This window comes from Phodopus roborovskii, unplaced genomic scaffold (assembly GCF_943737965.1).
Source record: "Phodopus roborovskii unplaced genomic scaffold, PHOROB, whole genome shotgun sequence".
In the NCBI taxonomy this organism is placed as follows: domain Eukaryota; kingdom Metazoa; phylum Chordata; class Mammalia; order Rodentia; family Cricetidae; genus Phodopus; species Phodopus roborovskii.
Window position 1 is genome coordinate 18761848 of NW_026126448.1, and position 27309 is coordinate 18789156.

Genomic DNA, 27309 nt, shown 5'->3' on the forward strand with positions numbered 1-27309 from the left:
ACCCCTGAGGGCTGCCTGAGTGGGAGGCCACGAGGAAGCCAGTTGGGAGAGGGGCTGTTGCAGGGCAGGCAAGATGGTGGTTGCTGGAGTGCTCAGAATCATATTGGGTCACGGAGCAGGAAAGCATAGGTTTCTTGGGGACTATAACAGTGGCAGAATGGTCCCCCAATTGCATGGGTCCTTCTGTGTTTCATGTCCACGTACAAATGGAGGACAGGACACAGGCAGGCCCCAGCCTTGCCCATGATCCACATGTGACTTCAAGCTGGTGCCCACCCCTACCCTGGACCTCAAAGGTAGTCATTGCATAGCACCTGCTGTGTGAATCCAGGGGGTGGAGAAATGTGTGTCGTCTGTGGACATGTGGCTGGATGTTAGTTGAGAGTGTCACCCAGGTAGACTAATGTGTGGTATCTCACATTAGTGGAACATAGTGCTAGCTACTGTCTTCCCTGCACACCTTCCCTACCTCGTCTAGCACTTGACTTCCAGTTGGTGTGACCCCTAACAGGGCTCAAGACCATGTGATATCACACATGACTCTTCCTCCCAAAGAGGCAGTGTTCTAGCTATTGGCACGGCATGGCAGGCTATCCATCACTTTTTTCTTGTAGGTCCTGGATGTCCAACAGCCCTGCAAGGGCGACTGCCTTGTGACAGTAGATTAGCTGCACCCTTTAGCTGGGTTCTGCCTGACTTTGGGGTGACTAGAGAGTCCATTCAATCAGATCACTTTTGGCAGCAACACCAATTTTTTTTTTTTTTTTTTTTTTATGGTGAAAAAGTGTGTATTTGGAATTAGCCAGCTGGACTCAGTTTAAATGATCCTAATTTTGTTGGCAACATCCAGAACATCATAATCAGGAGCCAACAGAACATACACCTTCTTCTCTCCGTCAGGCCTTATGAGGGTGTTGACTTTGGCCACATCAATGTCATAGAGTTTCTTCACAGCCTGTTTGATCTGGTGCTTGTTGGCCTTGATGTCCACAATGAACACAAGTGTGTTGTTGTCTTCTATCTTCTTCATGGCTGACTCAGTGGTCAGGGGGAATTTGATGATGGCATAGTGGTCAAGCTTGTTTCTCCGGGGCGCGCTCTTCCGAGGGTGTTTTGGCTGCCTCTGGAGCCGCAGGGTCTTGGGCCTCCGGAAAGTGGGTGACGTGCGGATCTTCTTCTTTTTGTGGCTGTGGAGATCTTTCAGCACTGCCTTCTTGGCTTTCAAGGCCTTCGCTTTGGTTTCGGCTTTGGGAGGGGCAGGAGCTTCCTTCTTCGCTTTCGGCGCCATCTTGGCGAAAAGCAGCAACACCAATTTGTAATAGAGTTGAGGCAGGCAAACTTAGGGAATAGCTCACAATGTGGGATTCCACTTGACTTGGACTATACACTCAATCCTCTTCTAAAAAATGTACTTGGTAATCTAAGACCATACCTGCATTGAGCTGCAAATTCACCCAACTCCAAACAGTGGAATATATTTTCTTTGCAATGATCATCCATAACTTCCTATTTTACTTAATGGCAAGGTGGCTCAGCAGGTAAAGATGTTTGCCACCAAGGCTGGCAACCTGAGTTTTACCCCAGGATGTACATGGTAGAAGGAGAAAACTGACTTCTGAAACTCTTATCTCCACCACACACTGGAATGTGTGTGCTTACACACAGAACAACAACAACAACACACACACACACACACACACACACACACACACACACACACACTTGCTTTTGTGGACAGTTTCTACTTAAATACATTCCCAGGTGTATCTAATACTGGATTGATGTGGACATGACTGGTTTTGGGTACATGCTCAGTAAGACAAACTGTCCTTTGGTGAAAGACCCTATTTACCATCTCATGCTTGAGCGTAATTGGGCATGCACATGGTTAACATCAGATGCATCGTGGTGGAGGAACAAACATGGTAGAAAAAATTTATAGAATCCAAACCTGTCAATCAAGATAGTTGCTCTTGCTAAGCCCCCTAGAAACCAGCTCATGTCTCCCTTGGATCCCATAGAAGGCAGCCCTAAACAATAACAGGACCCTTCAGTATTCTCTCACTGGGACAGCCTGCACGTGCCCGCAGCAAATCTGCCTGCTCTGTCACTTTGCTCTTGAATAAAGTTTCCTTGCTGCTTTGCAATTGCTGTGCGCCTTCATTTCAGTTCCTTGAACAAGATGCCAAGACCCTGGAAACATCCGGATCAGACACCAGCCACGGGTGACAGAGTCATTTTAAATGTCAGAATAGCAGGCAGGCCCAGAGCTTGGGCTGGGACTCTCCATGGGCCTTTGGCGGGAATCTGCAGCTGGGTAGTTCTCTGCAGCCACAGGATTGTGTGCATCCTTGACTGTCTGGGCTCCTGGGGGCCAGTGCCCATAGCCAGTCCCTTCTCCAGGATCCTGGAGAATGTCTGCCTAGTGTCATCAGGTATGTCCCAGCTGGCAAGAGTGGCCAGCATGAGGGAGCTACAGCTGCATGTGAACACTCAGCCTGTCCTGGGGATAGTGCAGTGGCCACTCCACTGGTCCAGCTGGTTCAGCAGAACCATCATTCCAGCATCCTCTGGCTCACGTGCTCTCTCTCCGACAGGATGGGTTGTGTAGCCACTCTTGGATGTTCTGGTCTAGATGACCTTTGGGCTTTTTTCAGAGCCAAAGGTGTGAAGTATACATCACTTAGTTGATCACAAAGTCTGATTTTTCCCTCTTTTCTTAAATGCAGTCTCACTTGGTTGCCCAGGCTTGTGTCAAACTCCATGTTCAAGCAATCCTCTTCTTCCAAGGCTGGGACTACACATGACTGCTAGTGCTTCTGGCTGTCTGAATTCTGGTCTGGGGGTGACCTGGGCCCCAAGATACCTTTCACCCAGAGGAATGCTTGGTTATTTTTCCTGTTTCTCTGTCAAAATACCCTGAAAAAAGCAACTTCAGGAAGAGATGGGTATTTTGGCTTATAGCTTCAGGCAGGGAAGCCATGATGGTATGAGTTCCAGGTGGCTGGTCGTATTGTGTTGGCAGTCAGGAAACAGAGCTAAAACACCAGTTCTCAACTCTATTCCTCCATTGTACTCAGCCTTGGACCCCAGCCCATGTGACTGCCCACATTTAGGGTGAATGAACCTAGTCAAGGTAACCCCTCAAGGCATGCTCAGAGCTAATATAACCCAGACAATCCTCACAGGTGTGCCTGGAGGCCTGTCTCCTGGTGAGTTTAGATTTCCCTCAAGTTGACAATCAGTGTTAGCCATGACAGAGAGTGGCTGAGCCTGCTGCCACTTCCTGTGTGCCCATGCTGGGTCTTCAGAAAGTCGGGTGACATGTGCTCCTTGTCTGGGACTTGTGCCAGGTGTTGGGGGACAGAACTAGGACTTAGCGAGCAGTATTGAGGCAGGCCCTTTCAGGGACAAAGCCTGTGCTAAGCCACCGTGACCCTGGGCATGCTAGTCACTGCATCCTCATTTCTCCTGATGGATACAGGAGGATATTGAAAAAGACAAAACAAAACAAAACAAACAAAAACAACAAACAAACAAACAAAAACAAAAACAAAAAACAAACAAAAACAACCAAACAAAAACAAAAACAAAAAACAAACAAACAAACAAGCATCCCCTCAGCCCTCACTGCATTTTCTTCTCACAGTCTGTGACATGCCTCAGTTTCACAGAGGGACAGGGGAAATGGAGTCTCTGGAAGCCACCACAGTAGATACGTACACAACAGGGCATCAAGTCCAGCTCTGTGCAATTCTCAAGTGTTTCCTTCTAGCCAGGATCCCTGCAAGGCCGCCTGCCAGGCCACGGCACAGTGTTAGATGGTGATATGCAAACGAGGAAGCTAGATGTAACTAGTCTGAATTTATATGAACGGAATAAACATACAAACCGCACCTCAAACCAGCTATTTCACGGCTATTATTTTATTAGCAGGAGGCAGTTCTGAACTATGAGTTGGTTCAGAGTTATAGAGGTGGGAGGTGGAGGAGTTATAGAGGTTACATATGCTGGAGAGTAGCTCAGTGGGTAAAGTGCTTGACACGCAAGCATGAGGACCCGAGTTCAAATTCCCGGCACCCATGAAAAAGTTAGGCATAGGGATGTGAACCTGTAACCCCAGGACTGGGGGTGAGACTGCCGAGAAAGATGGATCCCCTGGGGCTCCATCCCTGGGGATCCTCTGTGTCTTAGTCACTGTTCTATTGCTGTGAAGAGAATCTGTGACCAAGGCAGCTCACATAAAAGAAAGCATTTAATTGGGGGATTGCTTACAGTTTCAATGTCAGTCCATTATCATCATGGGGGGGGGGAGTATGGTGGCACATGGCACACAAGGTGTTGAAGTAGTTCAGAGCTATAACCTGTTCTGCAAGCAGGGAGAGAGAGAGAGAGAGAGACTGGGGCTTGTTGTAGGCTTTTGAAACTTCAAAGCCCATCCCAATGACACATTTCCCCCAACAAGGCCACACCTCCTAATCTTTTCAAACAGATCCACTTCCTGGTGACCAAGCAGTCAAACAGATGAACCTGTATCGGACATTCTTATTTAAACCACCACACCCAGTCTGAAAAATAAGGTGGAGTGTGATAGAGTGGTAGAGGAAGGACATTTGAGGCTGAATTCGATCTTCCACACACACATGCACATGTAATACATACAAACACATGTGGGCACGAACATGCAGATTAGGTTAACTCCAAACTCGGTGACTCACAACTGTGAGCTCATCACTTGGAAAACTGAGGCTACCCCGTGCTATAGCATGAGACTCTGTCTTAAGAAAATTGGAAAAAAGTAATGAAGGTTTGTTTTGGGATTGAGCAATACAGCCAGTGCTGGGCAGTGGGTGCAGGTACCCACTGTTGCAGAAGGGACCAGGCTTCCTGGTCTGAGACAGGAGGCAGTTGGCTGTTGGAGGAAAGTGCTGGGCCTTCGCATGATCACTGGAGAGGGAGTCCGAAGTCGTACTTTGGCAGTGGCAAGCACTCTCCCCCAGCCACCCTGGGCACTTTAGATTTCTGGGGAGCTGTTGGGTATGGAAACGGAGCACACAGAGTTCCTGATTTTGAGGCCAGGGAAAATGTTTCACATTTTAAAAACACAAATATTTCTTTTTCTTTCCTCAATGTATGCACTGAACTTCCAGGTGCCCCCAGCTGTCGGCGCCATGGTGGAATGTGAAAGCCTTCCTTCTCTCTGTGACCCGCACCGTTCCTGAAAGCCTACCTGTGGCATATTTTGGGACTCTGCTAACTAGAGGAGTGACACAGAGAAGGCGCCTGTGCTGTTCTTGGGGGCACAGACCAGCCATTCAGAAGGGAGCTGAAAGGGCGGCTTCATGGGCCCAGCTGGGCCCAGCAACAGGCTCTGTCCCCTGAGCCACAGGATGCTGGCTCAGACTGTCCCTGTCCACCCTGCCAAGAGCCCAAGCATGCACCCCTCACTGAAGCCACCATCACTGCCACCATTGCTGCCCCTCATGTGACCTAGATGGGACCCATTCATTACTACATACGTTAACAAACTCCTTCATTTGCTTGTCACAGTCCCTGAGCCTCAGGGATGGGAAGGGAACTGAATAAAAAGGGACCCTCCATGCCGGGGTGGCAAGGACAGCCACGCAGCACCATTCGAGAGATGGGACATCTGCTGCAGTTTCTGGGGTCTGTGCAGCCACTCTGGAAAAGAGGACTCCCTCCCCGCCCCCCAAGCAGTGGAAGGGAGGTGTCAGTAGCCCAGAGACATCTGGGTTTGTAAAGGTGCCGAGGGCTGAGAACTGGGGACAAGGGAGGTGTCGGTAGCCCAGAGACTTCTGGGTTTGCAGAGGTACAGAGGACCTGGGGACAGATGAGACCAAAATGGGCGAAGGCAAAGGGAGCAATTTTTTCTTTAACATAGACACAAAGGGGAAGATGTCTTGATTCTGCCCTTGAACCGGCTGGGTGGTTCCGCTAGTCATCGAACCTCTCTGGGCCTCAGCTTCGGCATATGGCAAGTGGGCTGATAGACTGCCCGACAGGTTTGCGGGCATACACACAGGAGAGTGACAAGTGTGAGCATCATGACAGTGTGAGGGACGATGCCATGGTCGCTGAAGGTGCAGCTATGGACTAGGTCAGCTATGCCTGAGGATCTTCTTTTACATCAGTCTGTACCCTTCCCCTCTAGAGTGAAATGCACGGTGCAGTGAGCTGTAGCAGTGGCAAATCCCTGCCTCATCTTCCTTCTGTCTTCTCATCCTCTTGTGACCCCACAGGGAGGACTGTGAGGATTAACAAGGATACTTCAGATGATCCCTCAGCCTCTCTAGCTAGCGAGCTCCTCCACGGTCAGCACTGGCACTGTCCCACTCCCAGAAGAGGGATGAGGCACAGAGGGGTGCAGCAAGCTGCCCAAGGTCACAGCAGCGGATGATCTGGCTCCCGTATCTGCCTTTAGCCATTATCGCCAGCCCCCCCCCCCCACCAAATCGCCACTGCCTTGCTCATGCTAAGCATGGCCATGCTAGTTGCAATTAAGATCCGGGAGAATTGTGCTAAGATGGAGCTGGTGCCAGGCAGATGGGGAGAATTGGGACAGGTGGAGAAAGAAGAAGGTGTGTGTTCGGAGAAGTGACTAGAGAGGAACCTGGGCTTGGGATTGTGGGTGGGAAGGACTTAGGCGTGGAATGAGGGGGCAGTGCAGGGCTAGGGCTGGAGTCCAATGGACTCAAGTGTCCCTGGGTGGTAGGTCCAAGTCAGCACGGGCTCTGGCCAAAGCAGCCTCCCCCACCCACCTGAGATTTCCTGAATTCCAGCTGTGGCTTGAGTTGCTTCTGCAGGCAAAGGGGCTCTTGTGGCCAACTGCTCCCACCCTCCCTTTCCAGGCACACACACACCTCCATTCAGCCTGGCCCCGCCCCTGGGGGTTGGGGCAGGGGTGCTCTTCCCTGCCCAGAGGGTTGATAAGACAACTCCTTCTGGCTCCTGTTGTATGCCACCGCTGTCCCTGTTGCCGCAAACATGAAAGTCACCTCTGGCCCCGTCTTTCCACTCTGCAGCCTGCTGCTGCTGCTACAGGTCCCTGATAGCCTTGGCCTTGTCCCTCAGTCCAGAGGTAAGAGGACCATGGGTGATGGGGAATGCTGGGTCCACAACCCTTGACAAATGGTGTGAGAAGCTGAGCTCGGAGACAGATGGAGGTTAAATGGGAATCAAGGTTTGGGGGTATCTGTGCAGGGAGGGCAATGGAGATAACGGTGTTCCTGAGGGTAGGGGCAGGTGTCTGTTCAGCTTCCATCAGTCTTTCTGGGTCTGGGCTCTCAGGGGCTGTGCTCTGACAGCCCTCAGATGCTCAGCCACTCCAGCGCAGATGGGGAAACTGAGGCTGTAGGAGGAGGACCTGCCTCGGCTTGTCCTGTGAGATAGCCCCAGAGCCACAAGGGATCAGGTCCTTTGTCTGGGGTATGACCGACTCTGTCTCTGGACCCCCCAGTTCACCCATTTTGAGGCTGAGATGGCAGGGAGCAGGCTGTCAGTTGTGGAGAACCCGTGCATTTTCTGGCCCTTTGTGTCCACAGGGTATGTGCTTGTTTCTGTGTGGCAGGGGCTGGGCAGGACAATGTGTCACAAAGTCCATCTGGGCTGCAGGACCAAGACATCTGGTCCTCAGCTTTGTCTCCTTCGCAGATGGGAGGTGAGGTTCAGATAGTGTTGCTCCTGTCCCGGGGTCCCAGAGCAGCTGAGCAGGGGCTGAACCCAGGTCTGCCTCCCTCCACCACTGGCACACCCGTCACTGGTGCTGCCTGGGGGTCTGGAGGCACCCTGTTCCTGGGGGTGTCTCAGGCCCACCTGGCTAGGATGACCAGGAATTCCTACTCTTTCCCTGCCCCAAATTTGCTGATGAAAAGAGGCTGTGCACATGGGTACCATGTTGGCTCTTGAGGCCGTGCCCACCCAGGAGCTCCCTCAGTGTCCTCCTGCCTAACGTTCTGCCTCCGCATATTTTGCCTGTTCTTGGAGGATCCTTCGAAGAGGTGTCATTAGCCTTCTGCTCAGATGAAGAAGACTCAAGAGGGGCAGTGTGGCCCAAGACCCGAGGGGTCTCCCGTTTTTCTCCCCACGGGTTGAGCCGCTTGCCTGAGGCTACACACTGAGCTGAGGATTTAGCTGGACCACAGACCTCTCCTCTGACATCTGTGTCTTCTGCTTTCTCCCCCTGCCCTTTCCAGGGAACCTCTGCCGGACACGGCCCACTGACCTGGTGTTTGTCGTTGATAGTTCTCGCAGTGTGAGACCCGTGGAGTTTGAGAAAGTGAAGGTGTTCCTGTCTCAGGTCATCGAGTCCCTGGATGTGGGGCCTAATGCCACACGGGTGGGCTTGGTCAACTATGCTAGCACCGTCAAGCCCGAGTTCCCACTTTGGGCCCATAGCTCCAAGGCCTCGCTGCTGCAAGCCGTGCGCCGCATCCAGCCTCTGTCCACCGGCACCATGACTGGCTTGGCCCTGCAATTCGCCATAACCAAGGCCTTGAGTGATGCTGAGGGTGGGCGCACCAGATCACCCGGCATCAGCAAGGTATGGAGCACTGGTGGATTGGAGCAGGAATCAGAGCTGATGCCATAGGGTTTTTCAGGACTCTCTGTTCAGAGTGTTGCCTGGTGTCTCTGAGGTGGGGCAGCTGTTTTAGAGATGGAAGGTCACTACAAACATCACCCTGTGGAAATCTTCCTTGAGGCGGAGAAAGGCAGGCCACGTGCTTATGCTCGGGATGGTGAGAACTGTGCAGCCTCGCCGTCCCAAGCTAACACTGCCACTCTGAATATGTTACTTTAAAGCACAGTGCCTCAGTTTCCCCATCTATGAAATGGAGTACTAATAACGTCTCTTTCAGCTTGGCTCAGCAAGGTGCCTGGTACCCAGCACGCCCCACATAGCACTAGTGTACTTTGCAAGCCTATTCTTGGGAAGGTGAGACAGTTCCCTGAGTCACCATCGCGGAGGGCTCCGGGGGTGTGCCCAGCAGCACACAGGCTTCTTACCTTGTCCTTTCTTCAAGTATGTCCCCTCTTCGGCTCTTGTTGGCCTGAGAAGTCCCCATTTCCCTGCCCTGGCCCTGGTCCAGGGAGTAGCCCCTTCCTCATTCCACTTTCTTGCTCACTGTAGACCAATGCCTAAAGCTGATAGTCCCGTATCACACACAGGGAAAACGGTACAGAAAGCACCAGCAATGTGCTCAAATTCTCAGTGGCAGACGTGTTCAGTGATTGTGACACACAAACCCAGCCATCCTCAGTCCTCAGAGAAGTGACACCAGACAGCTACTGGTCTAATTTGTGGTGCTGTTCAAATGATTTAGTGTGAGGTACAGGGGTTGGGGCTGATGGCTATACTCTGAGGATGGGTAGCTCCAGGGGGTGCTGATGGAGAGAGATGGGGAGCTATGCCACTTGCTTCCAGCCCGTCCTTAGGGTAAATTGGTCCCCTAGATCAGCCTGAGTGGGCTGGTGAGGACAACACTCCCCTAGCAGGTCACAGGGAGGCTGCTGGGGGTGGACACCTGGTGGGATCTTTAGATGTCTCAAGGTTGGGCAGTATCTCAGAAACTAGAAACCACAGGGGATTGGGTGGAGTGTGACAACTCAGAGTCACAGCTAGGTTTCCGCTCCAGGTCCCCAAGGGGAGGAATGTGCAGAATCACTTCCCAGGGGACTATGTGATGGTTTTAAAATAGTGGTTGACCCTTTGGGGCTCCTGCTGCTGAGTCATCTCACTCACTGTGGCCTCACGCCTTTCCAGAGGCAGAGACCCTGGGTAAGCAGAGAGGGCCTCAAGGAAGGAGCCCCACTTCTGGCCTAGACCTGCCCTAACTACTTTACAGCCAGGCACTACTACACTGCAAGGCTGGGGTCCTTCTTCCTTGGGTACCCAGCTAGGGACTGTAGGAGGGGATCAGCCAGCAGTCTTTTCTTCCTTGTAAGAGGTAGCTGACATCCTGGGTAGTGGAGGAGGACAAAGCGGCGGCATTTTCCTTCAATGGGTTTGTTCTCTAGATTTGGGGGGTTGACCTTCTTTTGGGCCCAAAGTAACACAGCTACATCCTGGAGGCGCCCCATTTTCATTCATGAGCCTCGGTTTCCCTCTGGTGGTTATTATGCAGAACTACACGGGGCTAGTTTCTTGCCTGGGCGATTTCCCCACCCTGACCACGAGGGCCTCAGGGAGACCAGAGGCCATGGTCACCAGGGCCTGGTTCTCAATAGCTGGAGAACCCTAAAAGCTTGAGAGTAAGACACATGGCTCTATTGCAGAGTTTCTGAGAGACTCAAGACTCCAGGACCCCAGAGCTTCCTGCCTAATGGAGGAGGCTCCAGAGGCTGGACTCAGAAGGGAGACACCTCAACTCTCATCTCTCATCTCCCCATCTCCCACAGTCAGAAAAAGTCTGTAGCCCCGTGGCTAGTGGGACCTCTTTCGTGTGTGTGTGTGTGTGTGTGTGTGTGTGTGTGTGTGTGTGTGTGTTGGCTGCCACTAGCCCTGTGCCCCTGGGCGAATTCCGGTGTCTCGCAGATCTCCGACTCCTCTGTTTTGAGGGTTTGCTGGAGTCGGTCCTCACATGCTCCCGCGTGTAGGTTGTCATCGTGGTGACTGATGGGAGACCCCAGGACAGCGTGCGGGATGTGTCTGCGCGCGCGCGGGCCAGCGGCATCGAGCTGTTCGCTATCGGCGTGGGCCGCGTGGACAAGGCCACGCTGCGACAGATCGCCAGCGAGCCGCAGGACGAACACGTGGATTACGTGGAGAGCTACAATGTCATCGAGAAGCTGGCCAAGAAGTTCCAGGAAGCCTTCTGCGGTGGGCAGCCGGGAGGGGCGGGGCCGAGCAGGCCTGGGGGGCGGGGCCTGGATGGAGGGGTTGGATTGAAGAAAGGTTAAGAGGCAACACCGGGGTTGACTAACTCTAGTGACCACGGGACCAAATGGAGCCGATCTGAAGAGTCTAGCCTGGGATGGTGGAGTTGGGTGGAGATAGAGAATAAGTGTGGGAGGGCAGGTCTGGGGACGGAGTGCAGAGTGGGTGTTGGGAGGGGCTAGTCCTAGGGGTGGGACTGGGACAGGGTGATAGGCTAGGGACAGGTGAGATCAGAGATAGGCTGGGTAGTGTCAAGGACTGTTAAGGACTGTTAGCATCAGTGAGGCCAAGGGTAAACAAGGGTAAAGCCTCCATGACTTAGAACTTAAACCCGGAATAGACTGAGGGGGATAGTGCACCCAGACTGGACCAATTATAGGGGGTAGCAGATTCTGGAAGGTTCCCAGGCAGCAGTTCAAGAGTCTTTTTATAGGATGACCTTGTAGGGACCAAGGGTGGGCTTGAAGCCCATTGGGGAGCATTAGAAAACAAAACATCAAAACAAAAACCACAACCTGCCTTGTAGGTCTCAGCACCAAAGGTCTCAATGATGCAGGAGGGTCTAGTGACATTTGGCTTCTACTAGCAGCATTATCTTCTTTGGAATCTCACTCTGGCTAAGCAATGGCACCCTGGGTTGAGAGTGTGGGATCTGGGCTCTCTCCAGTTTGGGGTACTGGTGCCTCAGTTTCTTCGAATGTGCCAGGGGCCAGTCTTCATGGTCAGGGAGGAACATTTTGGCTGAGATGTGCAAGCATTTTTAAGTGTGATATCTGAGCCTCCCCTTATCTCCCCAGTGGTGTCAGACCTGTGTGCCACAGGGGACCATGATTGTGAGCAGGTGTGCATCAGTTCTCCAGGCTCCTACACCTGTGCCTGCCATGAGGGCTTCACCCTGAACAGTGATGGCAAGACCTGCAATGGTCAGTGGATGGACCCCAGACACACCCTAGGGAGGGAGGCGGGAGATGGCTTTGGCTGTTCTCTAGGCGACCCATCTGAGGCATTGTGTTCTCTGCTTCTGGACCAATCTATAAAGTAGACAGATGCCTTATAGTGCCTGTTAACTATTGGAGGTTCTCTCCCAACTTCTGACTCTCTCATCACACTAGGTAGTGCGTCTTGAGGTAGAGTGAGGCACAAATCATGCCTGAGGTGAAATCTTGGTGTCACCAGTTTTTTAAAATTATTTTTAAATATTTATTTATTATGTATATAATGTTCTGTCTGCATGTATGCCTGTAGGCCAGAGAAGGGCACCAGATCTCATTACAGATGGTTGTGAGCCACCATGTGGTTGCTGGAAATTGAATTCAGGACCTTTGGAAGAGCAGCCGGTGCTCTTAACTGCTACACTGCCTCTCCAGCACCAGGTGTCACCCAGTTTTGAGCCATGTGATTCGCCAGCTGTTTCCGATGCTATAAACGGGGCCAGGAACTCTGGCTTTGTAGAGGGGGTCCTGAGATACAAAGAGGGTGGCCCTTGAGTCTAGAGCTTGCGCACGGTTGAGTGCCCAGCTGATGGCGGGAATGCATGGCCATGTCCTCACACCTCATCCCCTTGCCATTGTACTCTCCTCAGTCTGCAGCGGTGGTGGCAGTGGCTCGGCCACTGACTTGGTCTTCCTCATTGATGGCTCCAAGAGCGTGCGGCCTGAGAACTTTGAGCTGGTGAAGAAGTTCATCAACCAGATTGTGGACACACTGGATGTGTCAGACAGGCTGGCCCAGGTGGGATTGGTACAGTACTCAAGCTCTATACGGCAGGAGTTCCCGCTAGGCCGCTTCCACACCAAGAAGGACATCAAGGCGGCTGTGAGGAACATGTCCTACATGGAGAAGGGCACCATGACTGGTGCTGCCCTTAAGTACCTCATAGATAATTCCTTCACTGTGTCCAGCGGGGCAAGGCCTGGAGCCCAGAAGGTGGGCATTGTCTTCACCGACGGCCGGAGCCAGGACTACATTAATGACGCTGCCAGGAAGGCCAAGGACCTTGGTATGTGCTGCCTGGCTTCTAGACCACACTGATGGCCAGGGACACCTGTAGGCACAGCTCTACTGTAGCTTGGCTCCGTGATTTGTGATTAACGTTTTAAACCCCAGATCACCTTAAATAGGGAGGTGTTTGTCAAACCAACTCTCTCTTATACCGATGACAAGACTGAAGCCTTGGAGGACCCAGTGGCTTGCATCCTATGGTCCCTTTGAACTGAGGTCTGAGTGGCTTGTCCTGTGGTCCCTTTATTGCTGAGACTCACAGCCTTCCCAGCAGAATGTTGGTTCCCCAGAATGCACCAACTGTTATAAACAACCCTATTTTGGGACAGGTCATACGTTTTTAGCTAAATGAAGAAAATGATAACCACCAGACAGATGTTTTGAGGGCCAGATGATGCTCACCTCACAAACGTCACAGCAGGTTTATTTGTTCTTGATGCAGGCATTGCAGCTCCAGCAGCTGCTCGCAGGGAGGGTCTTGTGCAGGCAGTCTGGGCATTCCTCGGGAGGCTCAGCTGTCTGCCCGCCTGCCCTGGAGGCCAGCCATCCGTGTTTGGTTCCTCTGACAGGCTTTAAGATGTTTGCGGTGGGCGTGGGCAATGCTGTGGAGGATGAGCTAAGGGAAATCGCCTCTGAGCCGGTGGCGGACCACTACTTCTACACAGCAGACTTCAAGACCATCAACCAGATCGGCAAGAAGTTGCAGAAGAAAATCTGTGTGGGTGAGCGAGGCCAGGGGGCATCAAAGGGAGGAAATAGAGCGTGGCATGGGTAGAGCAGAGTGGCACACTGATGACCAGCGGTGTTCTGGCTAGCTCACTGCCGGCCTACACACACTACCCCTCCTCTCTGACCGGCATTATTCTCAGTGCTCTGCATGCTCTGTGCTTGCTCCATTTGGAAGGAAGATCACGATCCCCTTTCGTAGCCAGGAAAGCTAAGGCCGGGTGGGACTACTGCTGATTTTTGGAGCTAGGATTGAACCTGCTGCCACCCTGGCTCTCCTGAAGTCTTGGTCCATGGTCTGGTCCTCGTGGTGAAAAGCCTGGGCTCCTGGGCTATGGAGAAAACTTAGTTGGTCATGTGCTAGTTTTATAAACAAGAGAACCTGAGTTCTAGCCCCCAAACCCACTAAAAAAAACAAACAAAACCAAACCTAAACAGCCAGAGGGCTGGAGAGATGGTTCAGCGGTTAAGAGCACTGCCTGCTCTCTCAGGAGGACCTGGCTAGGACTCCCAGTACCCACGTGGTGGCTCACAACTGTCTTTAACTACAGTTGCAGAGGATCTGACACCCCCTTCTGGCCTCTGAGGACATTGCATGGATGTGATACACATACACACATGCAGGCAAAACACCCCAACACATAAAGAATCTATTACAAAAGCCAGGTGTGGTCTGCTTGTAATTCACATCTAAGGAGGCAGAGACAAGCAGCTTCCTGGGGCTTGGTGGCTATGCAGCCTAACCTACTTGGTGAGCTTCAAGTCAAAGTGAGACTCCGTCTCAAAAAACTAGGTAGATGGCATTACCTGCCACAAGTACATGCATGCACACAGGAACTCACACACACACACACACACACACACACACACACACACACACGAAACACACACACATGAAACATGCACACACACATGCACATACACATGCACACACACACACACACACACACACACACACACACACACACACTCATGTACTCCAGATGTAAGGCCCAGATGTGCCTTCGGCTACAATGACTTGGGCATCCCCACATAGCAGGTACTCCACCTGCTAGCTCACTCTTCGTCACTCCTGAGGGTGCCTTCTGGAGCCCCTGATGCCCTCCTGCTATTCTTCCTTCTGTCCTCCCAGATGCCATTCCCCCTCATGCCCGCACATCTCCCATGTGTCAGCCTCAGCAGTGACTGGCTGCCCTTCCTGCCATGCTCAGCAGTGTCCCTCCCCCCCCCATTCTTCTCTCCACTGCAGAGGAAGACCCGTGTGCTTGTGAGTCCATAGTGAGATTTGAGGCCAAGGTGGAGGATCTGCTGCAGGCCCTGACCAGGAAGCATATCCTTGCTCAGGCTGTGGAGGGCAGGGGCGGGGAGACCAGGATGCTGGGGCGTGGCCACAGACACGTTCTACATAAGGGCTTGGGGCAGCCTCCTCCTTCTAAGGCCTGGATTCTGGCTGGAAAGGCTGGCACCTGCCTGGTAATGGACCTTGTTAAACTCAGAGCCTCCCATATGTCAGGGAAACAGAGGCAGAAGCCAAGTACTAGGGATGAGGCACAGATGGAATTCTGGACCTGTTCCCCAAATATGGAGCTTGTGGGCTCATCTCTCAGCCACCCAGTGACATTGTAAACCCCAGGCTTATTCAGAGGCGGACCTAGCCCTGATAGCTCGACAGTATCAGACAGCTTACGGTAGGAATTCCCTGGAACTAAGACTGAAAATGATCCCACCAAGTACCCCTGGGCTTTGGTGGTGAGGGAGGGAGGGAAAGTCCTGGATGTGGCTATTGGGAGAATCCAGAAGTGGGGTCAGGCCATTACTCCCAGCTCTGGCCACCTGCTCCTGCCCTTAACTCCAAGTCTACTGGAAGCCGTGAGCAAGCGACTGGCTGTCCTGGAGAACAGAATCGTCTAACATCTCTGGTGGCCTTGTCACCTCTTACCCAAGCCACCGCTCACAGAGTCCTGGGAATGCCCTCTGTAGCTGGAGCTAGTCTGGCTTTGATGCATTAGTGAGGTAGCCTGGGGAGAATGACTGTAGGTCTCCCCAGCCTCTGGTCTCCTAGGGCTGGGAGCAGGAGGGGACACATGTTTGTGCCTGCTGGGAGTGCATGATGATGTGTGTGAGCATGTGTGTCTGGGAGCAGGGGCATGTGCACAAGTGAAAATGTAGAGAATGGGTGTATGAGAGACTGTGTATGCATTTTTCCCAACCAAAAGCTTAATATATTCCTGTTTTTTTTTCTCCATTTAATTCTTTAGCCTTTCTTGACTCCGAGTGATTTTTCTGTTCCTTGAGGAAAAACAATTAAATGTGGTTCGTTGTATACCCTGGATGGAATTAGAGGTGGCGACTAGGGACCAGGAGGAGGGATGGTGCAGGTGCCCATGCTGGGGTTGCTCTGATGAGGCAGTTGTGGGGACAGCATGGTGCTGACGAAGTTGACAGTGGCCACACCAAGACCAGATCAGTTCCTGTCCTGCCTGCTCATCTTCACCTTGATCCCCGTGGTCTCAGTCCACGCCCCCAGGAACCAGCCAAAGAAGGCTCACGCAGCATCCCCACTTTGTGGGTGGGAAGGCTAAGTGATGACAAGGTTTCTGTGGGCCGGTTCTTGCATCAGGTCCCCAGGACAGCAAAAGAATATGATGCTACAGCGTCAGGAAGTGGTACCTGTTAGGAATTACTTATTCAGGCATTCATTTTTCAGGTACCAAGTGTGTACACAGCCTCCAGATCATGCAGGAGGGAGAAGGTGGCCTTGAGAGGGACTCAGGGAGGCGGGGTATTCACATCACCTTGGCCCTAGTTGGAGAAGTGTTGGGTTTACCTGGTGCCAGTCTGGGTTGGGTGCATTTGAGTGGGGTGATGGAGAGTTCCACTGATCCTGGGTTGACCTGGGTCCCTTTGTGTTTCTGCAGTTTTGGAAGCACCATCTTTTTTGTGTGTCTTTGCTGCTCTGCAATGACAACAGTAGCCCCTGTACAGATAGCCACTCCTGATCCTTGCTCCAAGTTGGCCCTTTCTGGGCCCTGCCAGCTGCAGTCTGAGCTCTGATCTGGAGGGTTCCTCCTTTAGTTCCCAGATTTCGGCTCCTGTACCACTCAGTTACCTGGCGACTTGATAAGACCTGTCATTGCTTAGAGTATCCGGCTGTGGAAAGGTGACCTGAGCCCTGTAGCCTGGTTGACCAACAATGTGGGGAGAACATTCTCTACCCTCAGCAACTCTGCCGAGCTTCCATGGTTCACTGGCCTACACAGCCTGAGCAACCTGGGCCTCTGCTATGGGCCAGGAACCTATCCCAGCATGTACATTTGGCTTGCCCCATGTCTGTCTCTCAGTCCACTGGGGACTCTTCACAGAGCCCTGTGCCTTCTCACATGATGCTTGTGCCCAAAATTTCAGAGACCAAGGGCTGGGTACTGAACCGGCAGTTTCCCTGGGACAGCCTCATCTGTGTTTTTTAAAGCACCACTCGGAAGGTCCCAGGGTTCAGAAGCAGGGGGAGTGAGAATGGATAGGACACATCTCTATCACTCAGTCATGCAACAAATGCAGTGGACTTAGGCCAGGCCTTAGTCTAGGTGCTAGGGAAAGAACAGAGCTGAAAACGATAAAAGCTGATCGGCCAACAACACTGCAGCCTTACATGTGGGTTTATAGGGAGAGGGTGGGAGAGCCTTGGAGGCCAGGTACAACCCTTTGAGGACACAGGATACGAGGCATGTGAGGGGAAGGGTGGAGGTCAGCCGGGGTACAGGGCTTTGGGGGAAGGAGAGGTGAGTAGCCAGGTTTAATAGTCTATTGTTTATTGCTTGGCTCATTCATGCACGCCCAAGTTCGTTCCACATTAATGAAGCTATGCGGAAGGCAGAGTACACACCAGGTGCTGGGGATAAAATGGAAAATGCCCCGTGGCCTCGGGTAGTTTGCACTTACTGTGCAGGGGAGAACCGCAGGCATTAGAAAGAACCACAAGGAAAATTCTAGCCAGGACTTTAGAGTGGGGGAGCAGGCTGCAGGGGGCATCATTGGCTCCGGTGGCTGGTGAAGCCTGGGGCTGGGGAAGGCACCCTGGCAGAGGCCAGCCTCAGCATGGATGTAGAGGGGCAGGGCAGGTGGGAAGAGCATGCAGAGGGGCAGAGAGAGGCATGCGGGAAGTCTTGGGGCGGGAAGGCAGGCCTGGAGTAAATGCCACAGGGTCAGGGGCTGGGAAGAAGCCTGAGAGATCATGTAAGATCTAGGAACTAGTCTTGAACTTTGGGTTAAATCTGGAGGGCCGTGGGAAGCCTTGAAGACTTTTAGGTGACGGGAGACATCTCCAGGTCCCTCTTATACCAGCATGACTTGGTAGGCCTCCCTCAAACACTAGATGGGGTAGGAGGTGGAGGGGACAGAACACCCATGTCACATCTCCAGGGAAGGCCAGTGACTTTGAAGTAGGTCCTGCTGGATCCCAGGCAAAGTTGTTGGCAGAAGGCATTGAGACCCTTGGGCTGGGTTTGGACCTCTACCTGCAGGTAGAGCTGGGAAAGCTGCTTGCAGATCTTCCCTCAACCCCAGGAGGCAGTGTTAGCATCCTCATTCTGGGGCACATGGAACTCATCCAGGTGAGTGCAGCAGTTGGAAGCCCATCCCGGTTTACCTGATGCCAACATAGGGACTGGCTCCCCCCTCCCCATGAACATCACCCCTCAGCACACAGGATGCACTCAGCAGACTTAGCGGATACTGTTCCCCCAGCAGACACACAGCAGGGCCAGGCAGCCCTTTGAGGAACAGAGCCCCATGCCTGAAGGCCAGGGTGCCAGCAGTGGGTCCCCACCAAGCAGGCTGCTGGGTAGAGAAGATACAGTTGGGGAAATTGACAAGCTCAGTGCCTGGAGGGACCACAGAGCAGAACACAGGAGAGGCAGGAGGCAGGGGCTTCACCTGGTGTGAGGCCCCAGCTGCCTCCATCCAGTTAGCCCTTGTTATGGACCCAGCAAATGCAGTGTGCCGCACGTGCACACACATGCTGGCAATGGGATTCTGCATCAGGAGAGTATGGGATGCAGGTGGGCAGTTTCTCAGGGGGACCGGATGACCCAGGCTCTGGATTGCTGATGACTAGGACTTCAGCTAAGAAAGAAACTGAGGGGTCCATGCCTGAAGGCCCTATGTTCAGTGATGTTATTGGGTCCCATTTCTCTGTCTGCTTGGCTCTGGTCTCCACTCTGACTGGCTACCTCCTGCATGGGCAGGCCTCTCCCCAAGATGCCAACAGCTCTGTAGCTCACACTCTTCAAACTCCAAGTTCACAGGCGTTGGCTTCATTAGCTCTGACTGGGCACCCTGCCTATCCTTGACCTATCACTGTGGCTGGGAACTCCATGCTCTCTGACTGGATTTGATTAATCCAAGGCTATACACAAACCTCAGAAATGCAGAACCCAAGCAACTTGCAGGGTTTATCCTGAGGGAGTACATCCCCTCTAACTTTGTTTTTCTGAGTTTTACATAGTCACACAGGACTAAGCTAATATATTTAAAGTTTTTCTTTCCTTGGAGTCAGGCCACAGTAGCATCTCCTGGACCTGGAGCACGTGGCTCATCGGGTTTCATCTTGTTTTCACAAATGCATTTGGTCACAGTATTTGACAGGGAGGAGGGTGATAGGCCTTGAGTGGGAGTCTTCTGTATGTCTCCTCTTTTTAATCATAGCTTTTGCAACGGAAAAGGGTCCCATATCTCTTCCAGATGCCGTAAGATTAACACAAAAGAGGAGAGGAGCCTTGGGTGGGACCAGTGATAGCTTGCCTAGCTACACACAAAGCCCTGGGCTCATCTCTGGCACTGGATGAGGAGTGCAATTCTAGTACTTGGGAGGGGGGATGCAGGAGCATTTGGAGTTCAAGGTCATCCTTGGCTACATAGAACTTTGAGGGTGGGGGTGGAATTCCACCCTTGAAGCAGTGACAAGAGTAAAGCAGCCTTCAGGGTGTGGTGGGCACGGTCTCTCACTGAGGTTCCTCCTGCTGAAGGCTCAGAGAGGTCAAGCGGTAGCCTCCAAATGGCACAGCAAGAAGCCTTACAAATGTGATCTTAAAACTGCAGGCCCTGGAACTGCTATCAAGGATCTGACCACCAGGTGGCACCATCAGCTCAGGAATGGAACTGTCACCCAGCATCAGGAAGAACCTTCAATGTGGTCTTTGAGTTGAGCTCTGTCCTGACACAGGGAGGCAGGCACCTATCTGTAACACCTCAGCTAACCCTTTGCTTCTGCAAGGGCTCCTGGGCGACAGTGCCATTTCTCAAGGCATCAGGGCTGAGGGTCTCCATCCAGTCCTCTACTTCCCATCTCTTCCTGGCTCCAAGAGGTCCCTGGGATGTCTGTGTCTGGTATATCTATGTCCCTGGGTGTCCCACACTACTGCAAGTTTAAGGACTTATCCCCAAATGCTGTGGTGAGGTTCTGTTCAAGAAGTAGCATCCCAAGGGTGGACCTCATGTGTTCTGTCTTCTCTTGCTCCTCCAGGCCAATGGCTATGTCTCCAGGGTACCTCCATTCTGAGGCGAATAGAGGCGTCTGAGGGACTCCACATTTGGAGACATGGAGGATCCCTGACCTCAGCCCTAAGTCCTGGTGTGACCAAGAGACAGAGAGCCTGCCCACTCTGTTACTTGGCCCTCAGTAGTGTGGTGACAGGAAGTGGTTTATAAATGGCCATTGATAGATTATAACACACACTATATAGTAAACTATATACTGTATTTATATAGCCACATGCAATCATACACAGTGTAAATGTAACAGAAACACATAGACAAATACACAACAGAAATAAATATAACGTTTAGTGTTATGGAACAGCCAGCCCATGCCGCATTTCCATAAATAGTAATTAGTGAGTGTAAACAGACGAATAGCTGTTCGTACTTTCTGCTTGCTGAACATTGCTTTAGGAAACACTGATCTCGTTGGTTCTCGACACCCTTTGAGTGGGATGTTCCTGTCTCACAGGAGGGTCAGTGGGGCTCGGGGGAAAAGGAACATAGTAGAGGGTGCTGGGATTTGAACCCATGCCTGTCAGCGTCCCTGTTTTGTTGCCCTACCCCTGTTGGCCAAGACCAGAGCAGCCTCCTTGTTGTTCACAGCCTCGCTCCTTCCTCTGACCTCCCTGACTGCCTCCTTTCCCCATCCATTTGCTGGAAGAGGGGCAGGTGGCCACCCCTGGAGGGTTTTCTTACTCTTCAGTATGAGATCCCTCCTTGGGGTTTCTTGTGCTCATTCCAGGCAGGATTCTAGGGAGAGCAGCCCCCACCCCTGCAAACCCGCTGCTGTGGGTGATGTAAATATGGGCTCTGACCTCCAGGAACTGTAAGTATTGAGGTCCTTGCATGCCATTATCAGGAGCTACCATAGTCATTCTTACCCATGAGGTCTGTGGCCTGTGTTCAGCTGGCCCAAACCAGGAACAGCAGCCAAGGTGGTGCCCTCCCACAAGAAAGAAGAATGGCTACCCTGGGGTGTGCCGGGCAGGAGAAGCCTTCCCCTTGCCTCTTCCTCCTCCCGTCACGTTCCTTCTTCCCAGCTCCTCTCCCTCCCTAACTCCTCCCAATTTCTTCTACTCTCCCCCCCTCCCCTCTCCAGAGCCTCCTAGGCTGCTCACTGGGGATAGTAGAGGGACTCTGGGTCAGGCACAGGCAAACATTTCCTATTGTACTAGTCACGTATTTATTTTAATGGGCATCAGAGAAAATCCCCATAAGTAATTAACACATCAAGGCTTTATTTCATGGGCATTAGTGCTCAGGGTGAGGCCAATTGGAAAATGAGCCCATCTCTGGTCTGTTTAAAGGGAACAGGAAGTGATGTATGCAGTGGGGATGGGTAGGGAGGCAGGTTAGGAGAGCTTGGGGGGAGCGTTGGGGATGCCTCTGTCTCCTCAAGACAAGTGCCCTGCTTTCAGCCTGGTTCTGCCCATGACTGGGGCCCTGGCCAGGTCTTTGTGAGCCTCAGCTTCCTCCTTGGTCACACGGGGATAGCAGTGGCAGCTTGTGGATGTGGCAAGGGTTGCATGTGAGGGTGGAGTGATGATGAAGCTCTGGTGAGGTGATCCTTGGCTTCCTTTGAGGAAGGGATGCGGGGCTCAACACTCATTCCCTGAAGAGCGATCAAGAATGGTCCCCACCAGGGGCTTCTTTGTATCTCACATTCTGAGTGCAGGATCTACTTGTCATCTGCTGGGTGGTGACACAGTAGGCTGAGGCCATGAAGCCCACTGCACATGAACATGACTGGGAGGAACAATCAGAAAGGGTGGGTAAGCTCTTCAGAATGGAGGCAGCCGTTGGCCTCTAGGAGAAGTTTGTCCTCTTGTGAAGATCTGTTGGTTTGTGGGTGTGGCCATAATGAAACCTCTGGGTCTGTGAACCAGCTCTGAGTACCCACCATCTACCATCCATCCATCCATCCATCCATCCATCCATCCATCCATCCATCCATCCATCCATCCAAAACCTTTCCAACTACCATCCACCCACTATTCATCCACTATCCATTCAGTGTCTTTCCCTCTGTCCCCAATCACCCCTCCATACATTATTATTCCATCATATCCATCCATCTATTTGTTCTCCATCTCCTATCCTCTGCCATTATTAAACAGCAGCTGAGCATCTTGCTGTGCACCAGACATGAGCTGAGCAATGCACCTACAGTTGTTGACTATGGTGCTTTGGTGGTACAGAGAAACTAGTGTTGTGCATATGTCCTGTAAAGTGTGCTAAGATGTGGGTGGGGAGCATAGACACCTGCCTGGGAGAAGAGGCATCGGGGCCAGGGCCTGCAAGGCCAGGAGTGGTCCAGAAATGAAGAGGTGGGAAGGGAGTGGGGACAGTTCAGCCTCGCTGTGGCTTCATGGCAGGCGGGCTGGAGGTTCAAAACTGTGGTCCCTGGGTCTGCATTGTGCTGGAGCTGCTGGAGAATTGAAAGTTACCTAGACTGTGCAGGGTGTGAGCTAAGGAGAGGCATGGGCAGGCTTGTGCCAAAGGTCTCTTGGCTACCACGTGAGTGTTGAGTGATGCGTGGGTTTGGAGGTCCCTGTGAACCTGGATCTCTGCCTTAGTGCAGCGAAGAAGAGTGAGCTGAAGGGTGGGCAGAGGGTCCTGGGATGGGGCAGCCAGGATCCTGACTCATGTGATAACCAGCACCCCAGCAGTGTCCCTATGTTGAGAAGCATGTTTAAGAGGATGTGGAGTGCGGGTGTGGTTGTGATACTGAGAAATCTGTGAGGGTCTAGAGTTTTGGGTAGTGGCTTGTTTTGAAGTGTAGATTCTGTCTGCATACCAGGAAATGAAGTCACCTCCTAGGGTAGTGTGTTTGGGTGTGTGTGTGTGTGTGTGTGTGTGTGTGTGTGTGTGTGTGTGTGTGAGCCCGGGACAAGGAGAGATCCTGAAACTAGCTAGTCACACTGGGCAGTTTGTTGGTCCTTGGACCAGCCCAAAGTCTGCGTCCCCATCCAGTGTGCTGGACTTTTCTCTAATGGCCACTCCATCAGTCTGTGGACTTAGCTGCAACCGTGCCTGTTCTCTCAGTCTACCCAGGGCCCGCTTTCTCCTGACGCCTTCATAGGACTCTACCAGAAGGGGAAGAGGGAGGGTGACAGTTGTTACGGTCTCAACCTTTGTCACCCCCCTGCCTGCAGTTGCTCTGGGTGTGTTGGAAGGGCCTTTTGGTCTGTGTCAGAGACATCTCCCTGGCCGTGTTCTGCTCAGTGCTAGACACAGAGCAACTCTGGGTTTACGAGGACTGTGTCAGTGAGAAAAAGGATGGAGGGAGGGAGGAATGGGTGGAATGAGGGATGGGAAGCATGGAAGGAAGTATGGAAGGTGGAGGAGATTGAAGTTCTGGGGCGGAATGACAGGATTGAAGGAAGGAGGAAGTGATGGGGGAAGGATGGATGGGGAGGGATGGAGGGATAAATGGAGGGTTGCATGGGAGGAGAGATGAAGGGATAAAGGCAGAGATGGATGGAAGGAGGTAAAGTTAGATAAAAGAACCAGGTGCCAAGGGATTCTGAGTAGGCAGGTGTCATGGTGGGAGGCCTGGCTTGGTCAGCTGCCATTCCAGACTCGTCTGTCACTGGGTGGCGATACACCAGGCACACAGGTGTCATTTGAGGATATATATGTATTTTAAATGGGAATCTGGCACCTTTGTGACCTCTCTCCTGCTCTCAACCTGGCTAGCTGCTGGTAACTGTAAACCAGATGTCTACAGACCCAGTTATTTGGGCGGGTTCACTTGTGGCTCAGGTTTGGTAGGTCCCTCTTTGAACCTCTTCTTTGCTGCCCTGCATAGAGTGTAGCAAGCCACTGATGTGTATGTTGCCTTCCAGCCTTCTAGAGGCAGATAGCCAAGCAAGCCGACCACCACAAAAACTATTGATGGAACAAAAGGAAAATATTCCATGACAAATCCAGCAGGGTTCTGACTATAGGCCTGGGTTTTGTCAGCTTAGGGGTGGGGTTTGGGGGGGAGGCCTAGTCTTCTAGGAGCCCAGTTCATGACATTAGCCCAAGGCAGAGCTGGCAATGTGGGCCATATAGCCATTCTGATTTAGTGCCAGCTCAACCTCAGAGTAGCCTCATTTACTCAGATACTATCTATTCAGTATTAAATGATCACTTATTCACTCCATTCATTCATTCTTGTTCTCATTATTCCTTCTTGCATTCATAAGATTGTCCATCCATCCATTCATGCATGTATGCACACCTGCATCCATCCACACATCCATAATCCACACAAATATCTATTCATCCATGCATCAATCATCCATGCATGCTTGCAAATACCATCCATTCATGCATCCATCCTCCATGCAGGCATCTACCAACACAGGCAACGATTTTCATGTGTGAGGCCCTGAGTTCAGTCCCAGCCCCAAACAGAAATAGGAAAAAACCACAACCAACCAAACAACAACCATCTTCTAGACTCCCCAACCTGTGCTTTCTCCCCTGTCTGTTACTTAAGGATGCTGGGGGCTGTAAGGTGCTGAGGTGTGCCTCTAGGGTTGTAAGCCCAAGTTCTGCCCCACCTGTCTGTCACACAGGGGTTAGGTGGATGGGTCCCGGAGGAGGGGCCAGAGCTGCTTCCCAGGGATTCTAGCCATCCTACTGCTGGGAAGGGTATCAGTTTGGCCAGAGCTCAGCCAAGACTCATTCCACAGAGAAGGGGCCCTCTCTGCCTGCTTTCTCACTGGGAGACCTGAAGGCCTGAAGCTAGGTTCCCCCTCCTCCCTCCTCTCCCCTCCCTAACCCCCCGTCTCCTCCCTCCCCCTTCTCGCCCTCTTCCCCTCTTCTCTTTTTTAAACTTCTTTCTCTCACTCTCCTTTCCCTTCTTTTTCTTCCTCCTTCTCTTTAAGGCCTAGAGTATATTAGCCCCACTGGACGGCCCAGGCTTGTTCCAGCCCATCTAGGGGACCCTAGTTCTTCCTCAAGCTCCCCCTGGTTCTTGGCTTGGTGCCACCTTCCTCTGATTTTTTTTAAACTGGGCCTATGGGGGCTTCTGGTGAGCTTCCCCACAGCTCTCACCTGCTGTAGCTCCTGAGGGAGAATGTACCAGGATCTCGAATTCTATTTTCCAAAAAGCAGAAGTACTAATCACAGGCAGCATCTTCTGGTCTTTGTCCTTCCCAGTCTGCTCTATGGACTCTGAGAAAGGGGAATCAGTCCTGATTAAAGGAGGTCCGTGACATCATTCAGAGGCCTAGCTCTCAGATCTCCCAGATTACAGGGAGCAAGGGAAGACCTGAGGAAAAGAGACAGAAAATGGAAAGAAGAAAAGGAAAAAAAAAAAAAAAAAAAAAAAAAAAAAAGAGGAAAGAGGCCTCTATTGTCTGTGCTGGGAACAGATACCCACAGCTCTGGAAACAGGGTACCTGGGTTACCTTCCGCTGGGTCATGGAGGACCCGGAGAGACCAATGACCCCAGAGTCAGAGGTCAGAGGTCAGAGGTTGGTCATCTGTGTACACTGCTCCCTCCACACTGCCCATCTCTGACAGAGCCACCCTGATTCATTAGAAGAAAAGGACGAAGTGTGGCCATCAATCTCTGTGGAGGTGCAGATCCGAGGTTCCCAGGACAAGAGCTCTGCAAATTGCCCTAGGCCTTATGGCTTAAGTTGCAGGTGGGCTGGGGATCCCAGGGCTAGAAGCATGAGGTCTTACAAACCCAAACAGACAGGATTTCTTTCTGTTTGAGGGTACAGGGGACAGGGAACCCAGCTAGGCTGTATCCATTGTAGCTGACTCCTTGAGTCACATAACCAACAGGATCCTCAGCAGTAGGGGACCCTGATAAAAAAGGGGAGGGGACAGAAGATTCCTGTCCCAGCAGGTACTGAATGCCCGATCTCTGGAAGTGTCTGTTGGCCTTTCCACGGTGTGTCAGTCCCTCATTACTGAACCACAGTGTGGCCAGCCATAGCTCATGGGGAGGTAGATATAGACCCCAGGAGTTGGAGCCAGATTTTCTCCATAGGGATGGGGGAAAGGCAGGGAGGCTTCCAAGAAGAGGAGACCTCTGGTCTGGGTTTTGAGGATAAATATGAGTCTGCCAGGTGGAGAAGTTAGATCAGTCGTGCCCTCCCTGGCCTGGGCTGCAGGCTGTCAGGTCCTACCACCTGCTCTAAGCACCCCCTCCCACAGTTCAATGCATTTCTCAAAGGAAACATCCCCAAACGAGCTTATGCCCACTGTCCCTGAAGTCCCCAAGCCCACTTGTCCCATCTGTGTGAATGGATCCCCCATCCTTCCTAATGCTGAGGCTGCAATCTTGTCTTCTTGACTCCCTACCTTCCCTTACAGCCATGACCAGAGGAGGCCCAGAGAGGACAATGGTGGCTTGGGGTTCTGGGGGTGAAGGGAGCCAGGAAGAGGGGACAGAGCTGATGGGGTTGGTAGGGAGCATGGGTAGCCTGCAGAGCTGTCTTGGCTGCAGTGGTAGAAATCCATCAGTGTGGCCAGGAGCTGAGCCGGGGACGGGATAGTAAAGGGAGCAGCAGAGCTGGGCAGGGGCAGCCTCCCTTCTGTCGCAGCTCTGTGCTTTCCCACTCTGTCTGTCTGGCCCAGCCTTATCTCCGTTTTTTCCACATGGCAGGTGGGGAGGAGGGTCTAGCTCTTAAGCCAAAGCCAAGAATGATGGTCCCCCTGGGTCAGGTGTCCTATTCTGGCCCAGTAAGCTATGGGAAGTGGGTGTGGTCACACAGCCACTGCCTGCAAGTCAAATCCCCTCTCTGAGCTCTAGCAGGTAAAAGAGAGACAGAGAAAGGCACTGGCCTGGCCCAAGCCAGAGGGCATGCTTCCCAGCTGGGTGCTTGGGAGTGTCAGAAGCTTGTGGGAGTAGGGGGAGCCAGGACAGGAGGGACAGGTCCCTGCCTAATGCCAGGCCTGTCTTATTGTGTCTTCTCATGTGGTTATAAAACCTTCCCAGAGAGGGCATCACTCTCTCCCACAGCCTCCCATCCCTATTCTTGCATCTCCCTGCCACAGCCTCAGGGTTTCATTCCCTTAATGGGTTCACAGTTTATGGTCTGCTGGAATATTGGTTCCAGGATGGGCAGAAGCCCCGCCTCTCTGCTTTATTGTTGTGGTCCTAGGGCTGAGTGTGGAAGGTGCTAGAAGCATTTGTGGGA

General features: G+C 52.3%; 2 protein-coding genes across 2 annotated transcripts; one reads left to right on the forward strand and one right to left on the reverse strand.

Moving 5' to 3' along the window:
* Positions 1 to 802: 802 nt before the first annotated feature.
* On the reverse strand, positions 803 to 1294 carry LOC127225447 (60S ribosomal protein L23a-like). The gene has a single exon (XM_051188953.1). It carries the CDS (start codon positions 1286 to 1288, stop codon positions 818 to 820), a length of 471 nt encoding a protein of 156 aa, XP_051044910.1. The 5' UTR covers positions 1289 to 1294; the 3' UTR covers positions 803 to 817.
* A 5695-nt stretch (positions 1295 to 6989) lies between these two features.
* Matn1 (matrilin 1) lies at positions 6990 to 20177 on the forward strand. Its single transcript, XM_051188353.1, has 9 exons — positions 6990 to 7099; positions 8214 to 8560; positions 10615 to 10837; positions 11692 to 11817; positions 12477 to 12893; positions 13465 to 13617; positions 14871 to 15094; positions 18142 to 18231; positions 20142 to 20177. The coding sequence occupies exons 1-9, from the start codon at positions 7006 to 7008 to the stop codon at positions 20175 to 20177; spliced, it is 1710 nt and encodes a 569-aa protein (XP_051044310.1). The 5' UTR covers positions 6990 to 7005.
* The last annotated feature ends 7132 nt before the right edge of the window (positions 20178 to 27309 follow it).